General features: G+C 49.9%; 1 protein-coding gene across 1 annotated transcript in view; it reads left to right on the top strand.

Annotated features, from left to right (window-relative positions):
* The window catches only part of Ttll11 (tubulin tyrosine ligase like 11), a 269365-nt gene that overhangs the window by 220707 nt on the left and 34820 nt on the right, over nucleotides 1-13838 (top strand). Inside the window, 1 exon segment of the mRNA XM_023701587.1 lies at nucleotides 4569-4675. Coding sequence (XP_023557355.1) covers nucleotides 4569-4675 — 107 coding nt within the window.

Genomic DNA, 13838 nt, shown 5'->3' with positions numbered 1-13838 from the left:
TCTTGTCTAGACTTAGGTCTATTGAGCCAGCTTTGTGCGTCATATCCTCAGAGAAGCGTCACTGTGGTACCTATCACAGGGAATGAAGCGCCTCTTTTTTTTCTTTCTCTTTAAAAATTTGTTTTATAATAATTGCTCGGGTGTGGATGCTTCTCTCTCTCTGGGGAAGAAAATTTATCTAATTGATTCTTCAGCCTGACAGCTTTCTTTGGGGGAAATTCTTTGTTACTCTTCTTCTATCAGATTACTAATTCAGGAGAGCACCGATGTGGTTCATGCAGGATGATTTGCCAAACGCATCTCATCCCAGCGTGGAGATCCACCTCAGTTTGTATTGCTGCGTTTTCCTTGACGGCAGCCTGGCAGTGCAACAGTTGGCCTGAACCGGGTTTATTTCCAGGAGCCGTAGCGGCCCCTGCGCTGTGAGCCTCCGCTCAGGGCTGCTCCACTTTGAAATCCCTGCCCAAGCCCTTGTGCCTTCTGATCCTGGGTCTCCTTTTGAATTAGAGAACTTTTTTTTTTTTCCTCCTCTTTCCCTTTTCTCTTTCCACTCTCTTTTATCATAAGGAGATATTAATATGCTTCATAATGGGGAGCTGTAGGGGGTTTTATTCTCTGAGAGGCAGCATGGGCGGTTGGCACAGTCTTGAATTGAATGGAAGGGGCCTTGCTGCCCCCTCCGCCATTAACTCCTCCGTGACCGAAATCACACGCTGTGCTAATCCCTTTCCAGCATTGCGGGGATTCTGCAACTCGCCCATCCACCGAGACTTCTTAGAATGTGCCCATTTTAAATCAGCCTTGCTTGCTCCCCTCCCTCCAGGTGGATAGAAACGGGTTTTTTTGTCTTTTTCTAAATAAATATTGATCATTTGTTAGCTTTTATATTTTAGAAATCTCTCCAGGAAAAAAAAATAATAAGCTTCTTGCTTATACGGAGAAAGGATGAACACAAAAGAAATTCTATAAATAGGATTTTATGGAGTGGGAAAGTTGCTTCCTAAATTTCCCATGAGATGTCAGCAGTTAAGAGGAAATGGGGATGATCATTTTCAATCTTTCTACACTTGGGCTTCTAAGGAACTTGAATGATTTGTGATTCTCTCCCACCATATTGTGCAAATTCCTTTGATTCTAAAACACAAAAAACCAAAGGCAACTAACAAAGGTAATTTCTTCAGACTGGTTCTACACCACAGAGGAAAGATGTGGACTGTCAGGCTGTGCTTGCCATGTGTGCCAGGCACCGAGCAGGTCCTGGCGAGGGCCTGGGAAGGCCAGCGGCCCTATTCTCAGCGTAAATGAGAGCTCCCGAGATTTGCTCAAGGTCAGAACAAAGCCAAGATTCAATGAACCCGTGTGCCCTGGACTCCAAAGGTGGTGTTTCCTAATTTCATTTCTAGCTAACCTTTCCCCAGGAATCATTCTGGCTTCTGTTACCATATTTCTTGAACTTCTACTCTGCTAAAAAATTTAGGCTTCTACTCATGAGTCATTGGAAGATTTGCATCCTAGGCATAAGGGAATAGTGTTGTCAACAATTAAGGCTACCCACCCAAATTCTGAAACCACCCTCGGAGGGCTCTGTTCTGCCCCCCGCCCTGAGCCCAGAATACTGCCCACACACAGGGGGCAAAAAATAAATTCTATATTGAGTGGATTAGATGGATGAAAAAAATCATCCAAAGCTTGGATGTCTTAACTTTAGCTTCCTTCATTCCCTATTTGAAAAAAGTCCATTGAGAAAGTTTGGGGACCAAAGGGAAAAAATTTAAGAAAATATGTCATCTGGGACCCAGGTTTTCTCCCCCCAGTCTTCTGCCCCAGTGCTTCCCAACAGAACTCTGGTGGTTCCAGTCCTACTTGTCCCTGCTCTGAGAATCAATTCCTGGGTTCCGGCTCTGGGCTGGAACCCTTCCCCAAAGGTCCCAAGCCCACTACTCCATCCGCAGAGGAAAACATGCACGTGGGCCCCAGCTCTTACGATCCCAGGAAAGTCCTGTCCCATCTCCTATACCTCAACTTACCCTTCACTGAAATGGGATTAGGACTGCTCCCTTGTAGAGTGGTCACAGAGATTCCTAGAGCTCAGGAGCAGGAAGGTGCCTGGCATACAGAGGGTACCCAAGAAATGCCTACAGAATCAGAATTCCCTTAAAGCCTCTCCTGCCTCCCGCAGTCAGCATGGGTCCCTCCTTCCTCCATCCTGGCAGCAGATGTTGCAATCAACTATATCGGCAGCATTGCCGGGGAGGATGAGTTACCTTGGAAGGGGATAAATGGAGAATTCTCCTTGGTAAATTACAGCTCCTGCTAAAGGTTTGACACTTCTATTTTCTTCCTGTCAGAAAAAAAATAACTGTATACCAGTGGTCAGTTTGGTTTCCTTTTTTTGTACTCCATTAACCTGCAGAGCAAACCAGGCAGTTCTTGGTCCTGTGGGGAAGCAGGTAGGCTGGAGGACACCGATATGGTAATTAGAGCAAGACTGTGGCCTTTTCTAATGAAGCTTTTGGAAATTAGCAGTACGGGGTGCAAGGATGCCTCTGGAGAGACCAGAGCCTTGTCCCCTGCAGAAGCCAATAGAGATAGCCATCTCGGTGACAGGTGACATGAAAAGCTTGGCATCCACTGACATGTTGTTACTGGCACTCAGTAACTGTGCTGATGTGCTTTGAAGTCTGCTGCGGTGACTTGTGATTGAAATACGGAGCAGGAGCCCCAGGGGAAGCAGGATGGGAACTGATGGCCTGGGAAATGTGGATAGGAGGGAAGAAAGGAGGGGAAGAGGGAGACAGCAAGTGTGCCAGGACATGGGGGGCACCAGCCTGTCTGGCACCGTCCTGAGGGTCCACGTAGGCCTGGGGACAGGTTTCTGGATGCCCAATCCTGCTGCCAATCAAGGCCTCACCTGTCCACTTCCTAAGGGAACTGTCTGCATGAGGGATAATGACAAATGTGAAATCAAAGAACCACTTTATCATTAGCTGGCACCATGGATGTGGATATATTTGAAAAGCTGAAAGCAGCACTGAATGTAGTTCAGCCGGGGTGACATCTAGCCTGAGTCTAACCCCTAGGGCTCCCAGGAAAAGCCGGCCTGCCTGGGGACTCACCTGCCAGCATGTTCTCATCCAGCAGGATGACACAATGGCAAGCCAAGGCTACTGCCAATCTGCACAGAGAGCTAGAGCCCTGCGAGCCAGACTCTCAGACAGAAAACCCTCCTGCTCCAGTGGGCAGTGGCACTCACTGAAATGCTAGGCTTGGGGAGCATGCAGGGCCCACAAAGTTCTGGCTCTGGGGGAGGAAAAGGGAAAGGGACAGAGAGATCAGGATAAAAACTAACAATTGCCGCAGGCTTTTTCAGTAAGCCAGAAAGTCCTGCCTGCTTCCATCCCCTATTCTAACACCCTGGATTCTAAATGCCCTTTCTGTGTCTTGGATGGGAATACAGTTGTTGACATCAGCTGAAAACCTGGTAACTTTGGCCTCCTTGCATCTAAACAAGAGCCTTTGGAGCTCAGAGGTGCATGCCCTCCTGCTGATGTTTCTAGGTGGCTCCTCCAAAGTCAAGACCAACATAGAGGGGCCTCCCAGCCCTGCCCACACTGGCTCAGCCCACATAAAGGGGAGGGCCCAGCTGGGGTGCTCTGCTCCGTAAATCTGGGACTGAGTGTGACTGATTCGAGACTTAGGTAAAAATCTTCAGAGGACAGATTAAGGCCAGCGAAGTACAGAAACATTGAGCCTCTGCTGTAGGTGTGGCCTTGGGGACTCATCTGGTGAGCAACTCCCGGGGTGGGGGCGGGGGAATTGCTTCTGGACAGAAGTGATGGCTTCAGCCCGTGCTAGTGACAGCTGTCACCACTGGGTATTCTGAGCATGACCCCAGCCGCTGTCTGGATGCTGGCAGGAGGGAGAAGTGTGTGCTTAGGGCTTCATCAATAGGAAGGTGGCAATACAGGCATCAGGGAAGGTAGCCTTCCCTGGTGGGGGGTGTGGCTGCGTAAGGCCAGGCAGTGCCTGTGCCTGCCTACACATTGCCTCAGTGAGGGGGGCGAGATCTTTGCTCAGGGGCCTCGCTGCTCAGTGGCAGAGCCAGGGCTGCACCCTGAGCCCTGACCTCTCTGCAGCCCATTTGCCCTGAACTAACCCCACAGCTGCACCTACAGGAACTAGCATCCCCTAACCCCAGTTTACATTCTCCCCCTTTTCTTCTGTCATTGCCGGCCTGACCAAAGACTCCACCTCAAGCAGTCTGAGCAGCTTTCAAACAATGGCACGGGCAGACGGCTGTAAGCACTGCTTCTCAGGGGGCGAGACGCCGGGGTGCAGGTGCTGGCAGATGCTTCATCCAGGGCCACTGCTCCCACCTATGAGGGCTCTGCCTCCGTGACCTGCTCATCCCCAAAGCCCCTACTCCCACACACCAAACACCAGGGGACAGGACCAGCCATGCATTTGGAGGGGACACGCTCAGTCTTCCCGGAACAGGCCTGGAGGAGAGTTGGGACAGGGCGGGTCTCAGCCAAGCAGTGACACCTCTGCCTTCCCTTCTTCGGCAGGAACTGCAAGCTCAGCAGCAGCAGCTTGTCCATGGCAGCTGTGGATATTCTGTACATCGACATCACAAGGAGGTGGAACTCCATGACTCTGGACCAGCGGGACTCAGGTACCTGATGGCTGGCTCCATCACAGCCTTGTGGAGACCCCACTTGGAAAGCATGGCACACGAGGGCTGGGGGCTTGGGGTAAAAGATGGGTGCATCTTTTGTTCCCTCTTATCAAGGGGGAAGGATGGAGATGGTCCTATCCACCAGAGACATCGCTCCAGGAATTTAGCTGAGCTCACAAGCCAGGGCACCAACTGCTACCAAGACCTGGCCTCCGCCTGGTTCTAACTCCACCATGGGCTGTCCTCGTCTCTGCTCAAGGCATCCATGCCATCTGTTCTGGGGACGGGATAGCCCATCTGCATTCCTCCTTTCCTCCCTCAGCACGCATTTGCTGAACATGTGCTGGCTAGTCCGGGGTGGACCAGCGCAGAGTGCTCTGGAGTGGCAGCAGCTGAGGAAAGGATGCTGGCGCAGAAGGTGTGGGGTGGGATGGGAGAAACTCAGGGAGCTCTTCACAGAGGGAGGGCCAAGGAAGACGTGGAGAAGGGTGAGAGCAATGAGCAGGCTGGAGATGGCAGGCGGGCGGGTGGGGTGTTGCCCAGCTGGGTGTGAGCACTTGTGAGACGCCCCTGAGCTCACACCACCCCGTGTAGCTCAACCGGGCTGGAGCAAAAAGGAGGGGGAGGAGGGGTGGCTGGAGTTGTGGAAAGCCTTGAATGCCACACCAAAGGAGTTGACCTTGACCCAGTAGGTTGTGTGGCAAAGGATTCTCTTAGGAGAATTATCCACCCGTTGGTCAGTGAGTTTCTAAAAGGACAAAATAACCCTAAATGATACTTACACAATTCATCACAAAGCTGCACATTCCTCCATTAAATGGCCCCGAGATCTAGCGCAGAAGGCTCCACTGGGCCTCCTTTTACGGGTGAGTGAGCTGCAGCTCGGGTAACCAAAGGTGCCACCCTCACACACCACGTGGCGGCCTCCCTTCAGGAGGGACATGCTGAGGAGTGGTCCCCTGGGAGCGGCTCTCCAGGGACTCGGTGGGCAACTCGTGCAGTCAGAGGTGGAGAGCTCCAGATCGGACCTGGCCTGGCCATTTCCTAGGGCCTCAGCCTGAAAGGCGTCTCGCCTCCTCACCTTCAGTTCTTCGTCTGTAAAAAGGCACTCACACTGCTTGCTCTCAGGCTGGTGTGCAGGTCTTGAGAGAAAGTATCTGGGGGTCACTGCTGATTGTGCCAGGCAGTGTTTGTTTGTTTGTCTGTTGCAGTGTTGGGGATTGGTCCACCCCAGGGCCTTGGGCACATTAGACAAGTGCTCTGCCACTGAGCTGCCCATTAGCTGGCCTGCTCAGGGACAGTCCTAGAAGAAGAGTGTCTGACCACTGGTGCTACTCTGGCTGCCCCGTGCCATATGGGTTACAGGCCTCCCGAGCACAGGGACACACAGGGATCTCAGGGTTCTGGCACTGAAGGATCATTTTCTGAGTAGCTTTGTGTTTGTTAGTGCTATTTGCTAACAATGCTAGTGGCTGCAGGTTGAGGGCTGTCGCCCATAGGCCAGGCACTCTGCTGGGCGCTTCACGGGTATGTCACTGGCTAGACTTCTCCTGGAGGTAGGTGTGATTGTGCCCATTGTACAGAGGAAGAAACTGAGGCTCAGAGGCATGGCCAGTGGATACAACTCAAACACTAGACCATCTGGGCTCCCTTTCTGGGTCTCTTCCTCTTATTACTTGGTCATTGAGTAAGATACCCCTGAGGTTCCCTGCTCTTCCTCATTCTTTAATTCGACAGCAAAAGTCAGGGAATACCAACAGTCATTGGATGGACAATAACTTTTGCATCTCTGCATCTGGCAGCTCTCCTACAACCTCCCCTGGCAACCGGGAGAGGCATGAGATGGAGCGCTGGCAGAAGTAGGCAGATTAATTATCATTTTGAGGACCAAGCGTACGCATGTGACAATTGAGCGGCGTCACTTTTTGCTGACGCCTTCAGAAAGTGAAGTGTGCTCTGTGAGCTGAGTGCGGGGCTACATCATGGGATCCTGTGGAGGGGGCCGGGTGGGGGTGGGGGCAGGGGAATTATTAATATTGAAATTGATCGGGAGTAGCAGCAGGAAGCTATTTATCATGTTTTATTACTTCAAACTAGCATTACCATCTGGCCCATTGTTAATTCAGGGTCGCTTTTCATGTTTTGTTTGTCTCCGAAATTGCTCCCTGTAAGCGGAACCCACAGGGGCTGTCCACAACACAGGCTCCGGAGAGGTCTGCAGGGGTCTGCCAGGGTCTCCCCACTCTGCCGAGCGAGCTAAGGAAATGAGAAAAATACTTATTTTTAGCATGAATAAACCCAGCGCCGGGAATCCCAGACCACTGATATCCCTCAGCCCCTGAGCTGTGGAGCGGGCATCAGGGCAATTTTGAGATCATGCCCTTTGCGGTGTGTCGTGCTGATGCTCAGCCCACGGCTCCGAAGTGTGTACTAGCGCCTCACTTTACAGACAAGGACTCTGAGGTTCCCAGAGCAAAATGTCTTCTCCAAGTCTGATAGCCCAGGAGTGACAAAGCTGAGAGAGAACTGAACTCCAGCTCCAGCTGCCTGGCCGCAGGCACACGATCTAAGGCCACATCAGCCGCTGTTGGTGCCACAGCAGAGGGGTCAGATTGTAGACCAGGGGGCAGAGTTCGGAGCAGCAGGCAGGCGAGCAAGCAGTGATGGTCTGTATGTTTGAAAGAGCAGAAGGGGAATTCCACATGCTGGAGCGAGGCGTGTGTAAGGGAATGGATATGCTGATGCCCCTCTGTGACGACTGCACGCTGGATACGTGCACTGACATGTCACACACAGCCCATAAACATATGCAAATATTATTTACCAAGAAAATTATTTTTTAAGTCATCTTACCCTGCCCAGGGCCTCCTGGGAGGATGGTTGTCGGGGTGGGAAGTGTCAAACATCTCTGTGTCATCTTTCCTGCTGAAGGCTTACACCTCAGTTTCCACTGCTACTGAGAGCAAATAACAGGAAGGAAGGGCTGGGAGCCCTGGGCACTAAGGCCTGAAATAGGAGCCTCTCTGTGCCTGATCTTGCAGCTGTGCCCCGTTCTTGCTTCCTTCTCAAAGCCAGCCCCACACCATCAGGGTGAGAAGGGAGTGTGGAGCCAGCCAGCTTTCCAGATCTGCTCAGCGAGCGCCTGGGCCAGAGCCCCATGGTGGGGGGCTGGCTCTCCCTTCTGTCCTTCCTGCCTTCCCTCCCTGCTGTAGAGCCAGAGAATTCTCAGGCTAGGGGTTCCTGTTACCTGCTGGCCAGCACTGTGGGCTCTGCCTGTCACAGAGCTGCTGTGGATTGACAAAAAAAGAAGTCTCTGAGGCTGGGGGCGAAGCTTCATGGAAGAGCCCATGCTACACATGCAAGAGGTTCTGGCTTTGATCCCCAACACCAAAAACAAAAGAAAGACAATTTTCAAGAGTGGTAGAACATGGGAATCACTCAAAGGGCATGTACTCTTTGATTCATTCAACAAATGGGTAATGAACATGTCATCCAGCGTTGGGCCCTGTGGGAATATAAAGATAAATTACTCACAGATCCTATCCTCTCTTTCTAAAGAAGAAATCATAACACAGACCATTTACTGAAAATGTGCTATGTGATAGAGGTAACAAATGTTTGTGTGCGTTATCTCATTTAATTCTCATACAATCTTGTAAGGGTTGTTATTCCCATTTGAAAAATAAGAAACCCAAGGCTTATGGGGTAAAATCACGCAGACACAAAAGCCTCTCACAAGGCACTGTGGGATCTGAAGCAAGATCGGCCTGAGCCCTTTCGCCCTTTGCACTGGAGCTGTGGTCTTGTGGTCATGTCCACAACTACAGCAGTTACTGGTAGTCATGGTAGGCTATGACCAGAGGTGTCATGGAGTCTAAGCAGGGGGCTGCTGAGAGGCTTAAAACAGCATGAGTGCACACACACATACACACACACACACACACACACACAGCACTTAGCATGGGAGGCAACCCAGAAATTGTGTGTCTGTGCCCTGCAGGGCCTGCTACCTTACCTAGAACACACCAAGGCATCTCTCTCAGAGCCCAGTGGGTGCTCAGTGAGTGGACAAACACCAAAATGAAAGCTACCCATGTCTTCAAGCAGGAAGCTCAGAGTGTGGAACCATGTCTTACTGTACAGGCATTCTAGGGTCTACATTCCCACTCCTCAGAGCCAGGTATGTAGGACACCAGCCATTTGGATAAGGTGACCACCCACTCCCAGTACCAGCCATGCCCAAGTGCTAACACATCTCCCCCTCCCCATACCAGCTCAGCCTTTCCTTCTGCCCTAAAGAGACTTTGGTGCCCACCAAAGAGGTTCATCAGATTCCTGATGCTTGAAGCCATTGTGAGACCTTGCCATTGAAATGGAGAAAGAAATGATGTTCTAAAAAAGATTAGTGAAAAAAAAAAATGAAAACCAGCCAAAAAAAAAAAAAAAAAAAGGGCATGTTCAGGATGAATTCTCACCTCACCCCACCCTGCCAAGTAGCCTCGCTCTTTGTTTTGTTTGGCAGGGCTGAGGATTGAGCCCAGGACCTGCTGCTCTTTAGGCGAGCACTCTTCCTCTGACCCCCATCCCTAGCCCTGTACTCTTGTTTTTTCATTGTTTTCTTTTCTCTTGGATCTCAGGTGCACAGAACCAGGTTGATCACCATCCTAGGTTCATGAGACACTGCTACCATGGTCCACATCTGACCTGCACCCCAAAACTAATGCAAAACAAAAGCTAGGGCTTGACAGTCACTTCCACCTAACATCTGGCTCCCCACACCCCAGGAACCCTCATCTGCACCCTCATCTCATCCTCTCTAAATAGGCCATCTTCATCTCCCTAGAATGTCAAAGACTGTTCAGGAGCTTGCTGAAATTTAGCAACATGCAGTCTTGCGCTCTCCAGCATGCCAATGTAATTGTCATTTTTTTTAAATTAAAGATTTTAATTTCCATCTCTAGAATTTCCAGCAGAACACAGAAATCTAAATGAGGGTGTTATCAGCAAAACTGGGGTGTCATAGCCCTCTCCCGGGCCAGAATCAAATGAGAAAATGATTTGGCTATGAGATGCAGTTATTTCATGTAAATTTCACTCACGAGTTCCTTCTTATCACAGATACTTTCCTCTCAACTCTTTCCAGAGTGCAGTCGCAAGTCTCCGCAAGTGGAGATGAGGGTGGCACCAAGGTCAGGCAATAAAAGAAGCTGTCGCTCATACCAGCTAGGAGAGACGAACAGTTCACCTGCCAAGGGCGCATGTGAGCCCAGCACCTAGGCATCAGGTCCATCCTGATGGGGCTCCTGAACCTCTGTTCACTTTGCAGCCAGATGTTTTGCTATTTTAGGAAAGAAGCTAAAGAAAAGATCCCTCCCAGGAAGCAAAAGAAGAGAAAAAAAATGGCTCAGGATCTCCCTCTCCACATGGCCCATAAAAGTACATACACACACCTTGGTTGGACTGGAAAACTTAAGAACACATGATAGGTAGATAGATAGATAGAAAGATAGATAGATAGATAGATAGATAGATAGATAGATAGATAGATGGATAGATAGATGATAGATAGAGATATAGATATGTATAGATATAGATACATATAGATACTTTGTTTTTTAGTACCAGGGGTCAACCTCAGGACCTTGTACCTGCCAGGCAGGTGCTTATGCTGCTGAGCTAACTCCCTGGCACTTTATAATGTTTGATACAGGCTAGACCTCTTGACCAGCATAGGACCCATCTCTTGTACTGCTCATAGAGCTCCTGAGCTACCTATCCCCCTTTTGGGGCTGCCTTGGTTTGACTAGGAATCTACTCCAAGCCATGGACCCTGTATTCATACAAGCCTGCCTTGGAACCTGGGCTTGATCACCTCATAGCTAGGTGACCTCAAGCAAGTTGAAGAACTTCTTCTGAGCCCCTTTTTCATGAAGTGGAGACAGTGGTGGTGCCCCCACCCCTGCAGAAACACTCCTAGGGAAGTGAAACAAATCAGAGAAAGCACTCAGAGCAGTGCCTACCCCTTTTGCTCAACAAACTAGACTGTCAAGATTGTGATCATGTGGGTCTCCTGGCATGCCTTTCCCAGGAGTTCTTTCCTGCATACCTCTTTTCCCTCCCACCCCTTTCTCTCTGTCTCTGAATTTTTTTTTCTAGTACTGGGATTTATAGGGAGCTATAGCTCTATCCTTTTATATCTGGAGACAGGGTCTTGTGAAGTCACCCATCTGCCCAGATTGAGCTCAGACAAGCAACCCTTGTACCTCAGCCGCCAGAGTGCTGATTACAGGCAGGCACCACTGCACCCATCTGTCTGAATCATGCTTCAGACCAGAGTCTGCCACCAGCTACCTGCAGCAACTGACTTCACAATTCCAATCCCAGAGACAACATCTGAGTGACTGAGAGTCTGTCAGATTGGCCACCTGCCCCCTCTGTGGCATCCTTCCGTTCACCAGCTACCTTCTCCCTCACTCCAACCAGAGCATCAGGCAACTTCTGAGTCCTCCAGTTGGGTCTTAACTTCTACTAGAAATCCTTCGTCTTGTGCACTGTGGCCCAGGACCACTTCCTCGAGCAGCTGTCCTTGGTCTCTGGCTTGAGTCCCAACCCTGTCCTCTGTTCTCAGGACAGCCAGATGAACAAGTTTGTGGTACTTGTCCTTAGGTTAGACTGACCTACACTAGGGCTCTTCCACTTTGCTGAAGCCTAGTAGGTGCTGCAGAAATACACCTCAGATGGATCAGGCGCCAGACCACGACAGCCAGCTGGTCCTGTGGGTGTCTGAATCCTGTTAGCGTCTCTCACCGAATTTCCTCAGTCGACTTATGCAAATCATCTGACGCCTATACTTTCATCAGCTGGAATGAGCCCCAACTGAAATGCATTTGGTTGCCGATGTACTGAAATATTTAAAAGTATTTTTACTTGGCATGTTTAGTGAAGCCTCCCTTATACATATACATGGGTTTACCCGCCCCACTGGAAGATGGGGCCCGCAGAACTAGGCCGGTCTTGCGCTGTGCCGCGTGGAGGTGTCTGGCATCGACTTCATTCTTCAGCCTTGAAATTATCTCGTAGTCAGATGGGCCTCTCTGGATGTGTGCCCTACATGCATTTACAAAATAGTCAGTGTCAGAATTATTTTTAATAGAAGCAAGGGAGCCAACGGAAATGCCAGCCCACCTTCCCCAGCCCGGACACTGGTCCCTAGGGCCCACAAAGTGCAGGCCGCACCCTGCACAATGTGCTTTTGCACCCACCACCCCTGGCCAGGAGAGAGCCTGCCCTTGCCCATCCTCCCTCACCCAAAGGGGGCAGAGAACAAGGTCTGAGAGAGAAGGCACTTCACTACAGGGCCTGAGCAGCCCCTCAAAGGAAGCAGATGCCTGGATTGAATGGTGCTTGTTCAGCCATCGCCCTCAGCATCCCTGATTTCTGTATGTGCTATAGATTATAAGACAGTTTCCACTGAAGTCGCCACTCTTAGAGTTTGATCTTATTCATGACTGCATTACAGAGAAGGGACTGAGGCTTGGAGGGGTGAAGAGATCACTCAGACAGAAAGTTGGGAACAGGAAGGAAGCAGTCCCAGGTCCAAGGTCCCAGGTCTGGGCTGCTTCTTGCAGTGACAACACTCAACAAGCTCATGAGCACTGTGGTGCCAGACCCAAATGTCCCCAGACCCAGGGACTGAGAAGAGCTGTGTCTAGTGAGCCAGTCTGGCCCCTGGCCCTGCCATAGCACGGCCATTATGTGGTACTGCATTTGGGAGAGTTCCTTCTGCACGGACAGAGGAGTCTGCATGTGGTCTACATGATCACCGCTTCTGCAAAGCACTGCTGGGTGCTCCTGGCCGTGCTGCACCCAAAATCCCTCTGCTCCCCTGCGTTAGCTGATGCAAGGAGTTCTAGACAAACAAGAGGCCACTGCAGTAGCACCCAGCCTACAAGTGGAAGTGTCTGGACCAGGAACAAGCTCCCCGCAGCTAATCCTGCTCCAGCCTCCCACCTCCTAACTTGAATGCCAGTGGCTGGCAACAGTGCGAGCTCACTTAGACAGCACCAAACACGGGCCAGGGCTCTAGGAGCCCCTTTTGAATCAACAGATTTACTTTATTAGAACACAGAGCAAACAATACAGAGAATCATTTCTTCTCAACACAGTTTCCTCTAAACTATTGTGGTACAATTAACAAACAAAGACTTGTTATTATGACTAAAATCCATAGTTTATGGTAAGGTTCACTCTTCCTATTGTACAGTGCTATGGCTTTTGACAAACACATAATGACAGGTATTCACAATTACAGCATCAGTCAGAATAGCTTCACTGCCTAAAGCTCCCTTGTGCGCTACCTGTTCCTCACTACCCCTGTGTTCCTGGAAACTACTGATCTTTTTTTCTCTCTCTAGTTTTGCCTCTTGCAGAATGTCATATTGTTGGAATCATATCATATCTAGTCTTCTTAGGCTGCATACTTTCACTTAGAAACATACGTTTACATTCCTCTATATCTTTTTATGATCTGATAGTTCATTTCCTTTTATCGCTGGATAGTAGCCCATGGATTGGGTATACCAGAATTTGTCAGCCTATTCACTTATTGAAAGGTGTCTCAGTTGCTTCCAGGTTTGGCAATCATAAGTAAAACTGCCACAAATGTTCACATGCAAATTTCATGCAGATTTAAGTTTTCAACACAGTTGAACAAATAACCAAGGACTTTTGGATGATATGGCGTGATGGATACGTTTAGGTAGTTGTCAGCCTGACTGGACTAGACTGAGGTACCAGGGAACGGGAAATGCATGGTTTCTGGCTGTGTTGGGAGGGCGTGCCCAGAGCAGTTCAGTGTGTGAGATGGTGGCCTGAGTGGGGAAGACTTGCCTTCAATCAGAGAGAGAAGACAAACAAACAAGTGGAGGAAAGGCAAATGGTCCCCTGGAGTTGGGACACCTTCGCCTGTCCCTAGGCATGAGAACTCCAAGTTCTCTTGCCTTAGGACTCCTAACTTATATGCTCTGCCTTCCCACCAGAGCTGAATGGAGTTTCTGTTGCCCCACATCCTCACTGACTTAGTGTAAATCATCTTGGGATGTGGCCACTCTGATAGGTGCCGAGTGGTCCCTCATTGTTCTTTTTTTTTTTTTTTTTTTTT

Source organism: Octodon degus, unplaced genomic scaffold (genome assembly GCF_000260255.1).
Source record: "Octodon degus isolate 3935 unplaced genomic scaffold, OctDeg1.0 scaffold00137, whole genome shotgun sequence".
Classification (NCBI taxonomy): domain Eukaryota; kingdom Metazoa; phylum Chordata; class Mammalia; order Rodentia; family Octodontidae; genus Octodon; species Octodon degus.
Note: the sequence above shows the minus strand (reverse complement) of the source record. Positions and strands in the feature narration are given on the sequence as shown.